Source organism: Chaetodon auriga, chromosome 22 (genome assembly GCF_051107435.1).
Source record: "Chaetodon auriga isolate fChaAug3 chromosome 22, fChaAug3.hap1, whole genome shotgun sequence".
Classification (NCBI taxonomy): Eukaryota; Metazoa; Chordata; class Actinopteri; order Chaetodontiformes; family Chaetodontidae; genus Chaetodon; species Chaetodon auriga.
The window spans coordinates 12,704,120-12,727,412 of record NC_135095.1 but is presented as its reverse complement, the minus strand read 5'-3'; the positions used below and the strand labels follow the sequence as shown (position 1 = coordinate 12,727,412).

The following is a 23,293-nucleotide window of genomic DNA, read 5'->3' as shown; positions in this document are numbered from 1 at the left end:
CGCTGCTGCCTTACCTGGACGAAGATCCATGGACTGAAGAATGTTGGTTAGATGGATGATAATGAATACAGATGGGAAATGTTGGATGGCTCTCGAAATGGAGATGATTATGTAATGATTTCCAAGCCCCTGATGAACAGCGTGATAAAACACAAACATGAGAACATGGAAATGCATGTTTAAATACAGTCACAGTTCAGAGACATATCAGTTTCGGACAAAATTGGTTTAACTGGCTGTAATAAGATGGGATCAGATAGCAGTCACATGCTTTTTCTCCGTGGAAATGGAGGGCTTTTCATCATCCAGAGTATCTCATAAAGCAGCAGAGAAAAGACAAATTAAAAGGGTTTTCATTCATGCAGATACAAATGCAACATGTTTGCACATTGTCTTTATTTTATACCCTGATGTGTGTGTGTGCGTGTGCATCTTTGTCAAAACAATACAGTGTATAAAAGACTTGAATTTAAAACTGAATGTACATGAGTCACTCGACTTTCAGTAAATTACAACACAGCAGTGAAATACCTGGCCATATATTATATAGTACTCTCAGAAAACATACTGTTACAATCCAGATTTGGTGAAAGACGAAACCATGTGAGGATGCTGATGAGATGATGATATGGCAATGACAATGATGGTTCATGATGATGAAGAAAAGGAAGCTCATCATTAGTTGGTACAGTTTGGAAAGTCTGCCGACAGGAATCGATACGAGTGACAAACAGAAATAAAAACGTCATCAAACACCAGCTTTTCCAAACCAAAGGTCCGCCTCCTCAGACAAAAAGCTAAACATCACAAACATGTCAGACCACAAGACGTACAATACACACAAGCCAGAGTTACTGTACCTGCCGCCCTCCCACTCCCCTCACCCAAACAACACAACAACCCTCACCCCCTCCCCCGTCCCCAACACAACCCTACCTGCTTATTTTTGAGGTCAAGCGAGAGCTCATAGTCGGAGGTGGCGGAGTGCGAGCCGGCCCCGTTGCGCTGCACCCTCAAGGGCGAGGCCGTGTGGTGCAGGCTGGCTCTCCTCCCTGCCCCACCTCCTTTTGCTCCTCCCCCTTCCTCCTCCTCCTCTTCTTCCTGTGCTGCCTCGGCCTCACGCCGCTCGGCCTGTGCCTCCTCTCCCTCTTGCTTTCTCTTTTTATCCGCAACTTCTTCGGTCTTTTCCTTCTCTTGCTCCCCTCCTGTCTGCTCCTCTCTGCAAGGCGAAGGGACTTTAGGGGTATCCTGTGCAGCTTCCTCGCTCTGAGCCTCGACTTGGGGCTGAGGCTCGGGCTCGGGCTCGGGCTCGGGCTCAGGCTCGGGTTCAGGCTCGGGATCCAGCTTGGGCTCCGGCGCAGGCTGGGGTTTCGGTTCGGGTTCTGGCTGAGGTTTGGTTCCGGGGGGCTGAGTCTGTGGTTGGGGCTCCGACTGGGGCTGCGGTTGTGGTGGCTGAGTCTGTGGCTGAGCCTCTTGCTGCTGTTGCTGGGGCTGTGGTTGTGACTCGACCTCACTCTGCAGTTCCCCCTCTCCTCCCTTCCCTTCCTCCCCCAAAGATGAGTCTGGAGAAAGGTCATCGCTGCAGAAAGGAGGAGAAAATGCAGAGTGAGGTTGCTGCTGCATCCGTGGTGAGCTCTGACCTCTTCTCCAGGCTGCCTGGGTTAGTGGTAAGAAGATGACCTTTTTTTTGTATGATCTCACTCAATCTGCTACCAACTGTGTGCAGGGCCAGCTTATCTGTCTACCTGGTCTGTTCTGTCTGCTTCTCCTGTCTGTCTAGACACTGACAGACAGTGAAACGGACTTAAAACGCACAGCACAGAACAGCTGACAAAACCACAGTGTGCAAGAGTGAGGAAAAGATCAAAAGCGATTATTTATTTCAGAAATCTTCAGAGGAGGAAATGTGAAAAACAAGAACGTTGACACACACCCAACACACACACAGACATGGGGGATAGTCATGCAGCTAATACGAATGTCTCCACGCCTTTTAGACTACATGTGTGCTTGTATATGTGTGAATGCTTGCACGTAAGAGTGTTAGTGTGGGAGGTGGCTCTTTATGGTGTAATAACAAGAAGTGCAACGTGAAACACGGGGGGGGGGGGGGGATTCTGTGTTTGGTTTGATCTGTTTCTGTCAGAAAAACATGGGTTAGCATCTCCTTTCTTAGTCTCTATCTTTGTCACCCTCGTCTCAGTGTCTTTTCTTCCATTTAAATGTGACAGCCTTGATTTTAATAATTTCTGTTGGTCTCTGACGTTCTGTGATGAAGTCATGCACTGAATAAACTGTGGTAGCCCAGCAGTCGTCTGTCATGCTGGTGTTAGCAGTGACAGACTGGAGCAAATTATCTGTACATCTTTCAGCCACAAGCTACATAAATAATAGAGTAGACACCAAAACATGAAACCTCACACCTTTTTGTTCCCATTCCTGTCAAATTAGCCTAAAATGTCGATCAAAGGCGAACCCACAGTAAATTGAAAGCTGTTCTTGGTCCACTTGGAGTACATGCATGGTTTTGGTCTCTTTTGAAATGTAACGCTCTGAAGTTTTATCCCCAGCAGTCAATATTACTGTAAGTGCTACTGGCATTGAGTAATACAAGTTTGAACACACTGAAGTAAAAGGATTTTATTTCCTCTTGAATACATTTTTACATTATGATCCCCCCCCCCCTTATTAGCTGGAAAACCCAATGGGACCACAGCATGAAGCCTTACCCTAGTCCAAATACAAATGGATAATATTACCACAGAGAGAGAGTTTCTAATGGTGTGTGTAGGCGTTCCACCAAAAAATTCAGCCAATCTATATTTAGGCCATCTGCATTTATATTTAGGGTGTCTATACATATATATATATATATATATATATTGGAAATTTCATCGTGGCAATCCATTCAGCAGTTTTCAAGACATTTCACAATTAAAACAAACAAGTTAAAATATTAGTAAATGCTGAGATATTCATTGGGTAAATCAGAATTTGACCTGGTGGTGGCGCTGTATTACATATCAGAGGGTCATCATATTTATTAGAGTTCATCTCCAGAGCACTATGAATGTCTGTAAATGGAAATCCACAACCTACAGTCGCTGAGAAATTCCAGACTAAACAGAAGTATCAGATTGACGTCATCACGAGAGCTATGCTGCTAGCATGGTACAGCTATATGTGCAAATGAATCAACATCTGAACAGAACATTAATAACAGTATCCAGATTAAATGGCAAGTCCTGCTTTGGTCCCTGCTTCAGTGTTGTCACAGTTGTTGTGTTTTGCTGATGCACACATTTTATAAGGACGTGATGAGTATCAGACTTTCCTGAAAGATCCTTTTGAATTGAAGCCAGATGTACACACGAGTTGACAGTGGTTGTAATAACAGCTCAGCATGTTATTACCCAGATTAAGACTTCTTTTTAATCGTATAGGATATGGTGATGAGACTGGAGTCAGTGAGCATAAAATCAGGACATTCAGGCTGCCATATGCAGAGTGCTGCAGAAGAAAATCAGCATGATTCTCCCCAGAGGGGGAGGAGGCTTCAGTGAGATGACAAACTTCGAGTCTAAACAGTGGAAATCTGTGTATTTGCAGAGTTGCAGAGACAAGTGAAAAAAGTAAACGGGGGGAAATGTAACCTCTACATACCCTCCTAACGTATGTGTGGACTTCTGGCTAAACTTTGCTATCTTATATAAAAAAGTGAATTCATAAAAGTGTGCATCTGTCCCTGTATCTGCTTATTTCCCGCTCTAGTCTGGAGTCTGTTCTATGTGTACAAAGTCTTAAAGTCTGGAGCAAAAAAAAAAAGATTCAAACAGATATGTGCACAGCAAAAAATACATCTGCTTGGTCCTCCTGCACAGGAGGCTCACCTCTCATTTTAATCACGCATGGCAGCACATAAGCTTGAGGAGAAAGTATCTTTAGCGTGGATATAGCTGGGTCCACAGCTTCTAAAATAGAGCTTGTATGAGTGATGAATAATGAATAGAGAAATAAAGTCTGCTGCTTCGACGCTCGGCTGGAGGTGAGCTCTTTTTCTTGTGCGAAAAATAGACCTGCCTCTAAAAACAGAAGACTTCTCTTAGGAGGAGAGCGTAGCCTACCATCTCTGCTCGCACTGTTTCCGCTCATTGTTGTGAATCTAAATGTAGTCTTTTCCTATTTGCATTTTGCAGCAGCACTTGTTCTGCTGAGAGATAATCTGACGACCAACAGGCTTCATGCGGCTGGATTTAAGTCGAAATTCCGATAAGGGAACCAAGAAAAGTTACACACATTGTGGATAAAGTACTCAAAAGGGATTATTTGTGAGGGGGCACCACAAGTAAGTCACCATGTGTCTGTGGACAGTCACTGATAACATAATATATGCATGTGTGTATATTTATGTAAAGCAGAAGAGTTATTGTAAACAACTTCAGCGGCTCCATCCTCTACGTCTGTCACTCACGCTCCCTCTCAGCATATCATGCTCATTCCTTTCATCCATCCCTGTCATCCTCCTCTGTCCAACCATCGCTTCCTGACACTCCGTCCTCCACCAGGTAAGGAGATTGAGCAGTTCCAGGTGTCAACGAGACTGACGAGGCGGAGACAAGCCCTGGATGCTGCCTCTCTCTCTACCTCTCATCTTCCCATGCGTTAATATTGAAGACGGATGAGCGCCATGGCCTCCATGCATTCCCTCCAGAATATAATTACGGTGACCGCTGAAGTCTCCTGCTCGCTCTGCCATGATTGTTAACAGGCTGGTGCTGGAGGGTGACGAGAGTTTAGGTCTGACTGTTGGTGGTGTGTGTCGTCTGTTCAGTGTTTAACCCGAGCGACAACTTACAAAATCAGACCTGCAAAGCAAGTGTCCACTAGTTTAACATTAAGAAATCAGGTGCAGCACAGTTTTGATTTATAGCTGTGAAATTCAGCAGGACATCTAATCCGTAAATAAAAATGATGGGAGCCATAAAATAAATATGCACTGAACTGAGAGTCTAGGTTTCATTCTGCTTTGGGCTGCACATGGTTTCCATATGTGCAGCCTTTGCAAATGTTTGAAACGTGTGAAACATGTCATGTTTGTGCTAAATACGTGTGAATGTAGTGTGTTCTCACAGTTTTTATCTTTCTCTGTATGTGTGTGTAAGCACAGGCCCTTTGTTCAGCGGAGCACCAGATATCTAAATTCATTACTTCTGTTTAGTAAAAGTATCAGTACAACAATGTAAAAATACTCACAAAAAATCTGTAAAATGCACTTAAAGTATCAAAAGTATTGTAGTATTAGGTACTCATTCCTCAAAAAATAAGCATTACCTGTTTTAAAAACTGATGCATCAATGTGTCGGCAGGATTTTACTGTAGTAGCTGCTCAAGGTGGAGCTACTTTAAACCTTACTTTGAGTTAATTAAGTCCTTCAAATTAACTGACAAATTTGTGATTTTTCCAGCACCTCTTGGGTGCCATGCCATTATTCCAAAACCCCAATAGTCCAAAAAAAAAATGTCCCATTTGGCCCAAACTCCCATTTTTCTTTCCTTAATCTTAGCTATTTCTGCGAAAAGTTGGATAGTTTTACCTCTTTGGGGCCTCAAAATGTTACTTAAATGAAACCATCTGAGAAGTTTAGAGGGAAAATCTCTACTAACAAACAACTAGTAATCATAATCATCTGATAAATGTAGTAGAGTAAGAAGTACAGTATTTCCCACTGAATCAGACACAGCAGAAGTATAAAGTACACCAGCCCCTCTTCATAGCCACTTTCTCCAGCTGCTGCCAGTCTCAAGCATTCAAACACAGTGATGCTGCTGACAGAAATGGTTTATAAAAAAAGAAGAAGACGAAGAAAATAAACATGACATTAAGAATTCCTATCATGGTGACAAAGATGTCACCAGTATCAACACATTTTCTCTCAATCTAGTTTCCTCCCAAGTGGCTCAGATGCAGCTGTGGTCCCTGTTTTCAGCCCCAACAAAAGAGCATCGAGGAGATGCTGCATTCCCTCCATTCTTACTCATTACTTCTGTAGCCGAGTGAGAGGGAGCCGAAGGGCAGCAACAAGGACATCATTCAGCTCTTCTGCCATAAACGTACAAGTAGAATCTCAGCTTTTAAAGGGACATTTTGAAGCCTGGGATTTGTTGGCTTTTTGCTCCAATTAAGAAATTATAAAACTCCAACAGTGAAGTACGAACCTGTGGAGGTATGATGATGTCTAAAAAGTTCACTGAACATGTACAATTCTTCTCCCACATGAAAAATGTTGTTGTTTCTAAAGGGGCAGCCTGGGATGAGGGCTAGCTTTGGCATAAAGGAATAGTTTGACATAATGGAAAATAACATCTGGGGCCTCATCTCTGCATCAGGTCGAAGCTACATTAGCCACCACTAGTGTAACATACACATGAATCATGAAACTGTCAGCAGTGGAGTTGCATTGTGGGTAATGGTTTGAATTTGTGAGACTCACAATGTTGCAGGAGTGTAATGCTAACTCTTGTAGCAGACATGTCTCAGCAAGAAGACAAAATTTCTAACTATTCCTTTAAATATAATAATATTTATCCCTTTTAAAACGTTAAGTGCTAACCGGAGGGCTGCCTGTGCTTGAATTCTTTTGCACTGTATCTCAGATGTAGTTAATAACCAGGGTGAGTGGTTCCTTTGGGACCGAGAGTAAAACACTGATAAAACTGAGTCCCAGTGCTGACTACAGCCACTGAGCATCTGTTGCACTGTCTGTAAGGGTGATGACATCCGACAGGAACACCACCATCTTTATGCAGGAGGTCCACTGATTACGTCTTCAGTGTGAACTCGCTCGCTGTGGGCTGCTTCGACTTTCATTAACCTTGATCGCAGGGATTTTGCTGCATCATCACCATGGAGGGGCACAGCAGCAGAGATGAGATATCAGCCTGTGTGACGAGTGCGGTTCAAAGGGTCTATCCTCTGGTGGACTGCAGCCAAAGAACCGCTGAAGAGGGCATTATGTGAGGAAAACCACCTCAGCAGAAGTCATAGCAAATGAGATCCCAGAAGAAGCAGCTACCACATCTTGCTCGAGAAAGTAGTTGTTTTTCAATCTCGGACATGGATTTTCTATTTTCCCATATAGAAGAATGGTTCCTATTGAAATATTTGCAACCAGCAAGAACTTTCACTTTCTGTCCTATTTTCTGCCTCTCAAAATAATTCCTCTTTAAAACGAAGCAGTTATCAGCTGCCTTGTCACTTATGCTAAATTCCTCATCCGTTCCTGCTTCCCGTATATCTGTTTCTCATACTGCTCATGGAGAATTAATCAGTTCATCAGGCAGAACACAAGGGCAGACTGGAGAGCAGAAGCTCCTGCATAAATAAGCATATTTCTTTCTTCCAATGCATGCAGAGGGTAATGTATGGGGTGAATTTGCTGAATATATAACCCGAGTGTATTTGAAATTCTTCAGTCTCTGCGAGCAGGACAAACATGACTTAGTGCCACGTCCACAGCAGAGAATTCAGACCGTCAGACTGACTTCTGAACGTTCACCACGTTATGCTACTGCATTATTTCCCATAAAAAGAAACAAATCCTTGATCCTGGAAAAAAAAAAAAAATCTGTATTTCAGCTAATTTGCTCCCATCTCAAACTGCAGGAAAAACACAACGTCCAAACCCGGTTTTGCACCATCGCCATTTCTCTTCAGACTGCAAATCCTTTTCATTCCAGTTCATTTCAGAAGCTCTCACCCCAGATAAAAAAAAAACACAAGCTATTAAAATGCACGTCAGCTTCAAATTAGCATAAAGAAAAAAAAAACGCTGTTTCTCTCTAATAATGAGGTCAAGCTGAGTTGCTTTACTTCAATGTTAACAATCATAAAGAGTACATAACATAATCTCCTCCCTGAATTCAATGTAATCTATGACCTAGCCCCTTGTTAACCTGTCTGTGATGATGTATTTACAGTGGTTCCGGATGGGATGCTCCATTGACTTATTTTGTGTCACTTTTTAAATTATAACATGCTAGTGAGAGCGGCTGGGGCTTCAGTGGGAGACCCTGAGTGTGTGTGTGGGCAGTGGGGAGAGTGTCAACTGGGAGATGTGGTAGGTATTGAATTAGGAATGAGGAGATGAGGCAGAGTGTGAGGGAAGTGCATGAGCGAAAGCCTAATCACACTGAACGATATTGATGTGCAGAAGACCCATGATGTTAAAGGCTCGAGACGGGCGCATTTAGGCAGGGAGGATCTAAGGAAAGACCCCAAGGACTAAAAGTCATCTTAAACCATGCTTTGTTTTAAAGGAAACATTATGATTTCTATTAATATACTGAGGAAATGTTGAAATGTTTATACAGTCATCACTGACAATATGTTTCATTTGATTTCCACCAAAATATCTGACCTTGCAATACAATTTAAGGTTTTTAGGCACTGGAATCAATTCAACATGAATGTGTCTATCAATCATGGCAATCCATCCGATAGTTGTTGAGATGAGTATGGTTGTCGAGAGTGCACAGTACGGTTCAAGAGGACAGAGCCTTTAATGAGAATAAAGGCCTACAATATCAATTAAGCAGTACAGTATCTCTCTGCAATCAAATACATCTTTCTGGGTCTCCCTTCATCAGCAGTTGAAAAGCCACATATCTTCAAGGTCAAACTGAGCACATCAGGCATCCACACACATCTGCAGCACCCTCGCTCCCATAAGAGCCACCCTCTTGTTTCACAGCAGACAATAAAGTCCAGAATAGGACTGGAAAACCGTTTCACATGCTTTCTGCATGTTGTGTAATCTCCAGAGAGCTGGCAGCACAATCTTGGCCATATTGACTGAAGCTTCAGTGTAGAATGGTGAACAAATATAGCCATGACATGTTTAAATCATGAGATAGGCAGCGGATGACTCACATGGCACTACAACGGTATCTGGGCTTTCACTCTTTCCCCACGGACAAGAAGTCAAAGCCTCTTCTCTTCCTTATGATTTAAAGCATGCTGGGGGAAAGGTCATTTTGAAACTGTTATAAAACTGATCATTCCTTCCAGAGCAATGATCTGATAAACATTGGAAAATGGGATAAAATGTAAAAACTGAATGAAAACTGGCAATAAAGTCATATTTTAATGCTTAAATAAACCGAAAACATGCATGGAGTTACTACATTACAGCACACACGGGTAACTCTGCCTTAGAAATTCACCTTGAGTAGACATGCAGTGATGCATGGTTGGTGCTTTCCGCTCGCCTCATGTGATCAATCCTAAAGTGATGGATTGGTTATGGAGATGCCAATCAATACTGCGCTGATGTAGGCGGGGTGACATAGCTCATAAATAGCGGTATTTAGCAAGAAGGAGGCAAAGAGAAGAGATGAACCCCAGTGTAATATAAAGGCAGTGTGTAATTCTGTATTTTTATATGTAATCCATACATTCTGAGCACGACTGAAGGGAACTGAGATCAGTGTCCACCAACTCATGTATCTGAAAAGCAGAGAATCAGCCTATGGCTCTTGTTAAAATCCCATGCAGGCACTCAGTTCTTTTATGGAGGGCCAGTGATTGGTATCACAGGGTGAGCAGGTTGAGGTGAGACGACAAAAAAAGACACAGCCGACTCAAGATTCTCGCCTCGTGCTGTAAAAGGGGAGGCTTTTATTTATCGTGTTGAATTTTAAGGGTGTGCAAAGATAGTCGCCCGAAAAGATTTAGGAACAAACTGCTTTCACATACAGTATGCAAGTATATACACAGACCAGTATGACCACAGGCATTCCCACGCAATGTCAACGAAACATCTTTCCAGCAACAACACGGCACAGGGTATAAAAAACAGGTTAGGCTCGTGAAGTATGCAAGACAGGATTTCAAATTGAATCTCTTCAAAAGCCGATGCCCCGGGATGTGGGTAAAATGGAGGGAGAGAGAGAATGAAGAGAAGGAGAGAGAGAGAGAGGCGGCAGCAGTGGAAACTGCACAGTAGATTCATGGTTGACACCTTGCAAATACACAGATATATATCCAACCAAGTCCTCGTACAACAGGAATTCAAATGACAGACATTCAGTGTTACAGAATGTCATCTTTAAGCCTGGTTGTGTATCATCCTCTTTAGGCTAAAAGCTATATTATATACTATACTAGCTTTTAAAGGAAACATTAATTGCTGCCTTGTTTGCATTCAACATTCATTCCACTTTTTTTTTCCCCCCAATTGAGGAAGTTTGAGATCCTCAGAGGTGGGACAAACTTATTGTTTTTGTTAGTCACAACGAGCCCCATGTCATAATGCACCAGATTCAATGCCATATAAAAATCCTAAACAGATAAAAAGTGTCCAGGCGAAAAAGCATTGGCCCTATTATATAATTTCAAAACAACTTCAAAACAACTGTCCTGCATCCCACATATAGTGGTTTTGGCTACTAACACACCAACCTCATCCAAGTGCTTGAAGCTGCCTTCAGATGAGCATAAACCAGTTTGCACATTTGTCCAGTATGAATCTCGTAGTTCACTAATATATTTGATAGAATTTTTTTAGGGAGACTTGCTTGTGGATGGTCATATCTATAATTCTCTGAGGTAACAAGACATTAATTTAACTAAAAAATATTAAATTTGGGGAAATGCATGCAGTAGTGGTTCTTTGAATGACAATATTCCTGCTTTGCCTTACAATACCATGTACAGTAGCAGCTTTAGATTGTCCTGTCTTTTCTAATGCTTTTTTCCCTGCTTCTTATTCGCATCTTGTTACAAATACGAATCACAATGCTATTTTTATACCTCATGGCAAAAGCAGCACAACAGAGCGGCAGAAAGAAAAGGGTGCGTTCAAGAACAACAATGCCCGAAGAAAGGATTCAGCTGCTGCTTCGCCTCGCTGTGAGTGGAACAAACAATTGAGCTGTCCCCCCCACCCTGACGATTTCACAAGCTAATTGCCTATTATGTGGCCCGTCAGGGGGAAATAACTGTTTTTTCCTTATTTGGCTCACTTCCTTTTTCACATCTTTGAAAATATCCTAAGGCAGCTTCACAACGCATGAGTCTCTTGTTTGAATTGGACTCCTTGAAACAACATAGCTCAATACTTCAAGGATCACATGACAGAGGCTCTATGACGCTAAATCACAGGAGCTTGGATAACACGGGAGATGGTTCAGACACATCTGATGAAGTTTTTGCCATGACGCTGCAATGGCCATATTGGCATGATCAAGTTATTGGCTCCAAAGGAGGGGAAACTATATTGAGTAACAGAGCTTCTAGCAAATATAGCTATAATGTTATATGTCATAAACAATGAGTGAACATCCACTCACATACACGCAGAAAATTTGTTTGTTTATGGCAAATTTTCTAAATGTTGTACATTCAGTTAGTCCATGCCACTCCTGCGTTCGTCTATTGAGGGTAAATGGAAGATATGACATCATAATTCAGCTGGTACAGTGTTTGATGTATTGTAATTCATGCACAGTGGTTATGATCAAAGTGCAGGTTGTCAACCCCAGTTATGTTGGCTGTGCGCTCGGGGAGGTTGTAATAAAGACGTGAAAATGAAACAAAAAGACTTGAAAAAGAGCTGCTGCCATAAAGTGAAAAGGTAAGTGTAAATTATTTTAGGATTAAATTAGGGGAATATTGTAACTCTTTGCTGCTGCAGAATATACTTAAAAGACCCAGAAAGTATATTTTCTAAATGAGCTTCTTACCGTGACCGATGGAGTTCTACATGAGCATGAAATAATCTGCTGAGTTGGAACACTGGTATTTGAGCATTAGGACTGGTGTGAGGTGGACACCACTCAGAACAAAGCAATATTTGAATCATATTTTTCAGAGCATTTTCCTACCTCAGGGCTGAGGATAGCCCTTACAGCTGACCCTGGGATAACTCACCCCTTTTCACACACACACATTGTTAACCCAAGGTTAACCTGAGCCCAGGGCTACACGATTCATACTGCATTTCTAGCTCTGGGTTAAATGTCAGTAGGAACACGTGACGAACGTTTGCATTGACTACTCTTAGCCCTGTTTCACACTGGCACCATTTAGCTCTCTGTTTAGTCGATTTTCAGGGGATAAACCAGCAAACCCTGCTTCGGAGCAGTGCCAGCAAGCCCTAGGCTAAAGTCGGGGTTAGCCCACTTTGGAGTGTGCCAGGATTACGAGTTTTCTTCACCTGGTTATTCAGAAAAACTTACAACATGAAATCAAATCAGGTGTCTTTAAAGAATGAATATACAATGCCAACATGTTGCAGTATCTCCCCCAGATCACACAGATAGCTATGAGACAGAAAGAGGATGAGAAGGAATAACTCTGACTGAAGAGACTCTACCAATTCTTGAGGGAAATATCACTCAGGATTCATTAAAGGACAGCAAGCCAGCCCAGTGGAGGAGGTCGTGGCTGTTGGTTTGTTACACAAGACAGTTTGTTTTCTTCTGATTAAATGTAATCTGAATGACAATCTTGACGTGATATAAATGAAATGCATCATCGAGGGTGTCCTCTTCACGTCTCCCACAGTCACAATTTCTGCCGCAAGAAAGACCAAATTCCTTCCACAACAAGCAAAGATTGAACTTTTGACAAAAGTTTGAACTCTGAACTATTACAATTTCACTTCAGTGCTTTCTACTGAAGCGACTGTTTTATTAGTCATGCAGTTATTAAATGGGAGAAGACAAGCCACCCACCATGGTCTAGAATCTCCCGGGAGCTACTTAACGTCATGTGGGCGAGCATGCACAGATATAACACATTCGAATATAATGAAATTTCTCTTGGAATCAGCAAGTTTATTGGGATGAAGGTGTTTATGTAAGCCATGTTTTTCTGATTAAGCTCTTTGTAATATGAGCGCACTTAAAAGCTCCACCCAAACAATCTCTTTTGAGTATGAAACACAGACAAAAGGGGTGTTTCATAATAAGAAAACTGGTGAAGTTTACTTCAAGTGATCGTTGCAAGAGCAGCAATCTACTGAGCTGTTTGTCTGTTTCTATGTTTTGTTTTGTTTTTTGTTTTTTTTTGTTTTTTTTTTAAACCTGGAACATGTAGCTTTAGCCTCTTTTAGCATACTTACATGTGTGCAGCCATCAAGGACATACTGAAGACCCATGGTTCTCATTTTTAAAACAAATAAGCTGGAAACATTTAAACATCAGCTTGAGAGAGAGACAACCTCTGCATGGGGTTTTTAGCATTAGCTTACACTAGTTGAGCCAGAGCTGATAAAACAGTTGTCACTTCAGCTGACAAAATCCATGGTTGTTTGTTAGAAATGAGAGGCTTGCTTTTGTTTACTTCTGTGTGAAATCGAAGACTCATTGTGTCCAAAATTGCTGCGAATTTCGAGTGGTAAATCTGTCATCATTATCACTGTAAAATGTACAATACAAGAGCAGAAAGCTTGACAGGCGTAGCCATTAGCTAACTTGAAATGGGCTTATGAATGGTCAATTCAGAGTATGCCAATTCACATCAAGGAGAAAAAAGACTGGCAACATAGCTGCAGTGGAAAAGGCTATAGTCAACAGATGAACAGTGAACAAAGAGGAAGAAGAGTAAAGCTGCTCATCATGAGCTGGAAAAGGTGGCTGGAAAGACAGGTGGACAAGGAGATGAATTGTGTACATTACATGGCCCGGCTGACAGAAAAGAAATACCCATAGACAAATGGCTGAGGGAGTTGTCAGACCATCCAGGGAAATCAGAGGCAGCTGCATGGAGATAAATCCAGACTTTCATTACATCCAGGAGGAGAGAGGGAATGAGTGGCCAAATTTATGTTGGGAGCTGGAAGTTGTTTAAGAATATCTATGAAGTGATTTTTTAGAGTGGGAAAAGTGAGAGGATGAAGCCCTCTGAGGAGCAGAGGAGACAGACTGAAATGCAACAGAAAGACATGTCATGGAAAATGAAAATTAAATGGAAATAAGATCTGCTTCGCGTGGCGGTGGCTGAAATGTTAACACCAAACAAGAGGCTGCGAATGAGAAATTTCCCTTGTGTTGAGGAATGCCTTCGCTGTATGGTGGAAAAAGATGACTTTTGAGAAGATTATAAACACAGTACTGAAACTGATTGTCTAGGAGATTACATCCAAAGCAAACAGACAAGTGGGGGGAGTGGAAATACACCAATTTCCAGAACAATTTAGACAAAAATAACACAAGTGCAGGCTGAGATATTAAAATGGAAGATCAAGTGTGGAGATGTTCTGTAGAATATTGACAGATTCTCAAACATTTGAAGAGACAACGGGTGAAAAAAACGCTGTAAATGTAAGACACAAACAAGCAACAGATGTAGAATTTGTCATAAAGCTAATTACACTAATGGTGATCCCATTAACTTTTTCAGAAAAACTGGATTGACTGAGAAATTGTCAGCGAGAACAGCTGCTAGGGATTAGGGCAAAATGCCAACAGGAGAAAAGAGAATAAAGAATGGGATGTTTTAAACCTGCATTAAATCTTTTTTTGGCTTCTCAGTGAGGCAAAGCAAGCTGTAAACACAACACTGGCATCGTGTCATGTGAATTTGATATGGCGGGTGATGAAGCTACCATCACGTAGTGTCGAGTTTCAAATCTAAGTCCAATATCTGCTCTCCTTTTAACTCTGCTTTGGTCTCCACCAGCTCCTGAGGGAAACATCGGAGCTGGAGATGAAGTTGATGAGAGCGGTGAGTGCGAATCAAATCAGTAAGTTGTGGCCAGTATAACCAAAGCAATGAGCTGAAAAAGCGAATTATGTTGGTCATGGCCCAATACCACCAACCAACACACAAACCCATGTAAACCTTGTTGCAGGACGCCAGTACATGAATATCATAGGAATGTTATAGGAATACTACAGGCAGCAGTGCGTCTCTATGATCCTCTCGCTCTTCTGCGACTTGTCACTTTGATTCTGAAGGTGACACTACTTTGTAGAGTATATAGGTTATGGTGTTGTATAGATTGGAGTATGTACAGTATATAGTTTAGAGAGTATTACAGATTCAAGATTAAACTGACAGAAGGGCGGAACTGACAGAAAAAGGCACTAGCCGTCTGCTACTTCAGGAGCAGCATGGATTTATCGATGCACAGCACAGTTAGGCTACTGATATTTCAGAGCCATGGCTGGAGTCATAGATTCTAACTTACACAAACCTTAATCAGATAAAGGATCGATGAGTCAGACAGCCTTGACTAACAACTAAACAACCCCTCTCTGCTACCAGGGGATGGAAAGGGGGGATGGCAGGTTAACAAAGGAGATGGCATCCCTCCTCATCCCCGTTCAAATTGCCTGCCGGCTTTATTTATGGATACTGAAAACAGAAAGAGAGTTTCTGAAGTTAGTGATCTAAAGTAAATTACAATCCTTCATGAAACAAATGATATTCACAGTAAAAGCTGATGTACTTTATACTGCACTCTGCAGTATTGTGATGTGACTTTAAAATAGTGCCAATATAACCAAAATGGAAAACATCAATCCACTTCCTTACACTGCAATTCACCTTCAGCAACCTTAAAAGCCTGCCGATGATCACTCACACACTCACACACACGTCTCTGTCAGTAAAGAGAGTATACATAACACTGTCAGGGTGAGAGCTGTCCTGTACATACAGAATGATCTGTTTGATCCATGTTTGAAGAGGAGATAACGGGACAAGACAGCACATTTGGCATCTGATAAAACACATTGTAAGCTCTTCAGTGTATTACGCCCGAGTGGGTCTTGATGCTCGTAAACACACATGCATTCATACACACACTCGGCACAGCACAGATAGTTCATGCAGCCAAACACAGCAGGGGCTCAGGGCTTGTCAAACAATAACACAACAATAACGCAACTCTTTTTTTTTTTTAAATACAGCTGCAATACATTAGTTTGAAAGTCATGCTGAGTGTCGGGGACAAAGGGAAAATCCGTATCTGTGTGCACCAATTCTGCAGATCGAATATCGTGACAATTTACCCTTCAGCTGTGCTATAAGACTACTTCCTGCAGTTCCTCAAATGGCCACTTGAAGCTGGCTCCAAATGCGAGTCAGTCCCCATAGACCCCCATGTTAAAATGCCCAACTTTACAGCAGAATTAGCCGAGAGTTGGGTGGAGTCAGGTACTGCAGAGATGGCGACTGCCACTGAGCTTCACAATGACAATGACTACGTCCATGTTTTGTGTAGTCTGTGGTCATTTTGAACAGTTTGGAGAAGCAACCGATGCTGTCGATTTTTTCTGGAGAAGACAGTCTCCTGATTATGTGCGCAGACTTACAGTGTGAAGTCATTTATTTTCCTCCTTACAGGGTGTATTTGTCACCAGCGCTACACAAGAAAAAGTCGAGAGAGGAGGTTGTTTATCGTAACGACGGAGCGGAGGCGCGAGAGGCATGGTCTGGCATCAGGCAGCACTATTCACTCTTTGGCACATTCTCCATTATCTGTCACTGTTCTCAGACACACACACACACACATGCACACACGTACACACCCATACACTCAAAATCAGTCTCTCCTCATCGGTGAAATTGCTTTCAAGGGAAGGGCGTAAAAAAAAAGTTTCACTCCGTTCATTCCATGGCAAAACTAAAGTTAAGTCAGGAGGTGGCCAGCGTTGTGTTTCCATTGACTCTCCACCAGAAAGCGGTGAGATGCTATCCCATCACGGTGCAGATAAGAGCGGGACAAAATTCAATTACATCTCAGTGAAATGTGAAAGGTTTTTCTTCCAGAGTGAGAGCCCGTCCATGCCTGTGTGGACCCTCACGTTTAATCTTTTCTCTGACATTGGTCCTCGCTGGAGGTGATGTGGGCCGTGAGAGAGCGACCAGACCGGCTGGCAAAGTCAAAGCAGGGCTATCTGAAAATGGGCTTAGTGGGCTCCTGTAGAAGCTGACTAATGGTGCGTTTTATGGTTACCAAATGGAGTGAAGGAGCCGACTCAAAAAGAGAAGGACACCTGGCCTGCAACACTGGCGCAATAACAAGTCTGACTCCACCAACAATGTCTTTTACATTAAAAGGTCAAAACTAAGCTGTGCGAAGAGAGGCTACATTAACTTTGAATGATCGTGAGTCACAGGCACTATTCTCAGCTTCTTTTTCTTTCTTTGTGTTCAAGGCTTCTTAAGGCATCTTCATCTTGAAGATTCCTTCGTGCCTCCGTTCAAAGAAAAGTGGAAAATGTTTTTTTTGGGGGGGCCTGGCACCGCTGGTCTTTCTTAACAAGTAACTCATTTTGACCACCCGTCACCTCTTCAAAAGAAGGCTCGAGCTGACAGGGAATGACACAGCCTGACATGCACACTGCAAAGATGACTCACCACAAAAAAAAAAAAAAAAAAGCCTCACAGTTGAAGTCATGGTAACGGCTGCACAGTGCGCTCAAAAGCATGACAGAGTAAAAAGGGACGCTCTGTGTCTACTTTCATCAGCATTCAACCATCTGAAGGTGGGTCATTCACTTCAGTGTAACAAGGAAACACCAAAAGCTAATTTTTAGTAGATTTATCGTCCTCACATAAGTCCGTCTTACCATAAATATATGCTCCGTACATAATTGAGAGGAAGATAGTTTCTTTTCTACCAGATGGAGACGAGTATCTACATCATTAAATCTCCCTGTCTTTGTTCATTCTCTAATCTAAACCTCTACCACGCTCCTTCCTTTCTTCCTCCTCGTCATCCCCGTCTCTCATTACAGTGAGCGAGGCGACAGCAGAGGCAGGTCGCCCTGTCAGCAGTTTTTCACATCCTCCTCCACCTCCTCTCAACTCATTTCCTTGTTGATCTACCGTCACGAGGCTGTCGGCGAGCTGTCAGGACAAGGACTCTACCCGAGATGTACGCTGAACCTGACAGTGTCACCCACGCCTGGGACACCTAATGTCCCTTCACAGGGAACAGGGGGGAACAACCTGTACCCATTTGATCACTACCTGTTTCAGAGCGTGTGTTGGGTACGGCAGGTGTGCAGCAACACATTTTCCCTTTTTCTTTTACTTTCCGTGCCTTTGAATCTCTCTCTCTCTCTCTTGTGCTCCTGCAGTTACTTATTTACAACTTGCTTGTGGCGTGGATTAAGTTAAACACACGCGGATGATCTGTATTTACCTTCACAGGATCTGGCACCAGCAGCAAACCCAGATGTACAATATGGCACCCAGCTGTGTTTAAAGGCAATAAACAATCTTGGTTGTGTTTGTGCGAGATTTAGCCATCAAATATTTGACAAACCAGCTGGAAAGCTGCTATGAACTGTATCTAGATAATGTCATAGAAAATTATAAAACACAGCACAACACTAGGCTTATCAATAGGTATGTAGCTGACACTTTGAAGAACAACTGCAGCCTTTTAATTTATTTTTCCCAAGCTATTTAATCCAACTACTGACAGCCCAAAACTATAAAGCTGATAACTGGATGAATGTGACTCTTGAAACTGACGTGAGGCGATCAGCTAGAGAGAGGAAGATTTGTTGGGACCACCAAAGCACAAAGAACATCAAGAACATTTTACTATTGCTTCATGGTAATTAATCAGAGCAGCACATCTGAATGTCAGGAGGAAAAGTAAGGGTGTCAGATATTCAACTACAGCAATATACAACCACAGATGTGTTCCAGATTCCTCAAGAAAGTCATAAAAATTCTTGTAAGGTGACACTAAACATGGCAAATAGCATCAGCAGCTAATCCTACAGCCAACTGTCCCCAAACTCCTTCTGTTAATTGAAGCCATGTGCTGTTTTATTTACAGGGACGTGCTCTCACACATTATTATTCAGAAAGATGACATTGACCCATGAATGAGGTAAAAAAAACACCCACTCAGCTTAGTGAAAAATCCTTCCTCCATAGGGACTACCTTAAAAGCTAGCTGAGAGGTTATCTGGTGTATCACTGCCTGTTTAACATCACTTGTGTGGGAACAGACATCATTTTCTGGCATGACTCTGATTCAGCATTCGAAATCAAATGCAGAAAATGACGATGGGGGGCGAGAGCACTTACCACATTAAAGTGATTCACACGTGATAAAGATGTGAATAATTTGTATTTAAAAGGTCGGACAGAGCCTCACATTTCCAAGCTCTTAGTACCTCCTCTGTTATCTGCTGCGCACTGCAGAATGAAGCAGATTGTTAATTCTTCCCTCCATTTGAACCCACAGGAGGTTTACAGCTCACACTCTGCCCTCTCTACTACCTCTGAAGCTGATGAGTAGTGCAGCTGAGGGCTCCAGATGCCTGCTTTTGGGGCATTTGGCTCGAGTTTTATCCCACAATGAGGCATGCTGTAACACATTGGCACTGGCTGACATGATATGGACTGCGTGGGTGAAAGTGATGGTCATTGGGCTCAAAATTTAAATCTGCAGTCGTTGACTTCTTTACAGTTTAATAGGAAGAGCAAAGATGACTAGGTGGAGGGACAGAGGATGAAAACGTGGGCTGACAGCCAAAAGCAGAAAGGTCAGGACAAAATGTGCAGCCAGCATGCAGACAGACAGATGTCTCTGACTGCCAAGACTTCTGGCCTTCATTAGCACCCCCTGCTGTCCAGAAGAGACTTATTTTCTTCATTTGCGGAGCCGCTGGCAGTTTAGATAGAGGGGCAGCTAAACACAAAGAACAGAAACACAAACAGACACTCATCCCTGGACATTATGCTGCTCTCTCTTGGCTCACACTCTCTCTTGCATACACAAACACTCACCTACACACAGGGGACATTTTATCGCAGCGCAGTCAGGCAGGAGTTGAGCTATTGACTGGACTGCAGAATGGGACTATGGGTATTCTGGGACTCCTGAGATGATGGAGACTAATAAGATGGCAGACCATTAAAGACGGACGGAGAGAGGAACAAAAGAATGGAAAGGGAGAGCATTAATACTACCTTGGCACAAACTGTGTGTATGCGTGCTAGCAGGTGTGTGTGTGTGTGTGTGTGTGTGTGTGTGAGAGAATGAGTGAAAAGAGAAGGATGCCACTGTATGTCAATGAGCCTATGCATCACGCAGCTCTGCCACTGTACTCAAAATCTCCATTATCTGAAAGCATAGCTGCTTGTAGCCGTAACATTCATCTGAGACTTTAAGAAATCGACAGATCCGACTTCAGCTCGTAATGATCGCCTCATTTTTCTCTGAAAAATGGAAAACATTACCAAAAAATGTGCATTTATTGTTTCATTTCTTGCAGTGACTCTGCTAGCACAGAATGGTTATTACTACAAAATAAGCCTTCCTGGGGCATATTTCAGTGGATGCTATGGCAGTAGCTGTGCCCCCGGGGAGAAGCGATTTGGTTCCTAGAAATGACCGAAACCATTGTTTAACATGGTGCAATACGGGATAAAAATGATCATAAATCCTAAAACGGAGTCAGAAAAACTGCACACATTAGGCATTTCATGTATTTTTTCCCTGCTTGCCTCTGCAGAAAATCAAAATCATTGTGCTGTATTTATGATTTTATGATTACTTCCAGCAGCATATTTCAGTGGATTTTATGGCAGGAGCTGCGCCTCCAGGGGGAAGTGAGTCAGTTAAATGACCAAAACGACTGTTGGATATATAAGAACAGAATCAAAAAAAAAAAAAACTGCATACATTATACCTTTAATGTCTCATTTCCTGCCTCTGTCATTGTCATTTACTTGGTTTTAATTAAGAATATAGAGTGTATAGTAGCAATATTACCAACTTGCACTATTAGAGTTACTAATAGTATGAAATATATTAAAGTGGATCACCACCAATTTAGTATTGCACTTTTATAAAGACTGAAGAGACAGATTTTTAATCAAAACTGAAGCCACAGAGGCTGAAACATCCTGACAGTGGCCCCTCAAATGGTTAAAAAAAAAAAGCAATGAATCCTTCATTTCCCATGATACAACTCTTACACCGTTTTTTCCAGTCAATCCTGCCTGGTGGATAAAAATCCAAGTCTTTTAAAATACGCCAGCATGACTGTACCACATACGTCTGGTCATAAATCTATAATCTTGTAGTCTTGACATGACAAAGCCCCTCCAGAGTCGCAGGAGACATTAAACACACAGGCTGAGGAGCAGTCGTCATGACTAACACACCGACTTTGACATGTGAAATTGGTGGAGTGCCCCTTTAAAAATATAAATAATCTAAATCACTAACAGCGGCTTTCATTCTGCCTTTAAAAGCAGTTTGTCTGAGTCAAAGAAGATCTAAGAACCAGGCCCTGACATTTACACAGAGGCTGAAACTTAAAAGACTGCTGATACTGAGACACACACACACACACACACACACACACACGAGACGCTGCAGCAAAGTCATCAAAATGTTGTGCTTTTATTAAATCTCCTCTGTAATAAAACCCTCCGCTTGCTTCACAATGCTGAGATAAGCTGCAGAACCAAGAGAGAAGAGGAGGAGAAGCTCTCAGATCTGAACATTTGACGCTCGCCACTGTACCGCTGACGTGCAGGAATGCGGCAGAGCAACGTGTAAAGTGCGCAGCGTTGGGGTCTTCTGCATGTATAGCATGTCTAGTCTGATCAAGATCTACATGCATTAAAAGGAACAAAAGAGTGAATGATGTCTGTGATGATGCATGAGCAGATTTGGTATCACTGTTCTGTGGTAAGTGTCTTGCATAAAGCAGGCCTTAGGGTGAAAATAAATTAGTCGCAGCATCACTTTAATTAGAAATTACTCCAAGCACTCACACTCTTTAAAGGCTCCTTTCATTCATTCACAATGCTGCTGAGTGCTGATTTCAATTTTCAAGTGAATTTAGGCTACTCAAATCCCAGAGGATGTGTTTAAAGAGGAAGAAGTGAGAACAAAAACCTACTGCTGAATGGACGGACCCCCGAGGAGGATGACACTGAGTGCTCCTCTGATTGGCTCAGACAAACCCTTTGAGCCAATGGGATGATGACAACAGAAAGACAGGGAAATTAAACACACTGATGGCTCTGCGATTAGTACAATAATGGAGGAAAAAGACAAATTCATTCAAGTGCACATACACTCAGACACGCCTAGCTCCTAACAGACAGTGTCTGGATGTTATGTCGTATCTTCCCGCTGCGCCCTCTGTTCCCATGACAACAGTACAGCAAGCCGACAAGGTCACTTTCTCCAGCTGAGGCAGCATGATAGCAAGACCGCGGCATGCAACGCAGGGAGACAGAGGCGGAGGACAAATATTAAATCATGGGGTGAAGAGGTGATAAAAATTTGGCGAACTGTGATTGAGGGACAGCACATGTGAGAAATTTAATTTGCGGATGCACAGGTGAGACTAATGCTGGGTGTCTGCTGTTGTGAAAACAAAAAGCAGACGTGACCTTGCACTTCAACAAGTCCGGGCCTTGTACAGTGAGAATGTGTGTGCGTGTGCGTGGGTGTATTACTCATGCTGTGGGGACATAAATCTGTTCCCATTAGACCTGGCTTAAGGTTGAAGTAAGGTTAGGTTTAGATTAAAGTTGGGATTAGGGTTTGGGTAAGGCTTCAAAAAATGTATTTTAGTCAGTGTAATGTCCTCTGAAGTGATGAAAACACTGCTGTGCCTGTGGCTGCTGCACATCTCAAAGGCAAGTCCTGAACGACTGAAAGAAAAGCTTCGGGCACACTTTCCCAACATGTCCCTGAACGTCCTCCAGCAGGACGGATCAATCATTCTATCAGTTCCTCCATCTGTCTCAATGCATCATGGTCCCTGTAGTTCTGCCCAGCAACAAGTACCCCTATTTGTCTCCGCTGCTATCCAAAGTGACAAAGCATTTCCAGCTGTGTCCTTATTCATCCCACGTCACCTTTCCATTTGGCAGACAGCATGACTCCACTAATTAGTGCACTTTATTATTAATTCCAATGATTAATTAGAGAAAAAGGTGTCTTGGCGAGATGACACAGCTGTCTACTCGTGCCACGACCAGAGGTGAATTCATTTCCTGCAGAACGCCATCACTCTGCCTGCCGTGCTCTCTCAAGGTGTCAGCTTCATCTAACCACTCGTGGCATTTATCGACATTTTATTCGGGTTTGTGATCAAGGACATTTTTGAGTTGCAGATAAAAATGATGACACAAGCCTCCTAAATCTGGTCTGGCAATGATCCAAATGTGTTGTCCTTCTTTTTATATTTCTCTAAAGTCATATGCCTCACCAGATGTACAGCGTAAGCCTTCTTTTCCTCTACTTTAGCATTCTTTATAGCCTATCATAAAAGATAAGGCTGT

General features: G+C 42.5%; 1 protein-coding gene across 5 annotated transcripts in view; it reads right to left on the bottom strand.

Annotated features, from left to right (window-relative positions):
• Positions 1-23,293, bottom strand: part of iqsec3a (IQ motif and Sec7 domain ArfGEF 3a) — a 91,863-nt gene that overhangs the window by 43,968 nt on the left and 24,602 nt on the right. For 2 of the 5 annotated variants that reach the window (XM_076721774.1, XM_076721773.1), the window contains exon 3: positions 937-1,579. The exons of 2 other annotated variants lie outside the window; for them this stretch is intronic. In XM_076721774.1, coding sequence (XP_076577889.1) covers positions 937-1,579 — 643 coding nt within the window. Of the gene's footprint in view, positions 1-14; positions 119-936; positions 1,580-23,293 lie in introns of those variants that run through there. One more of the 5 variants, XM_076721776.1, reaches the window with a different exon arrangement.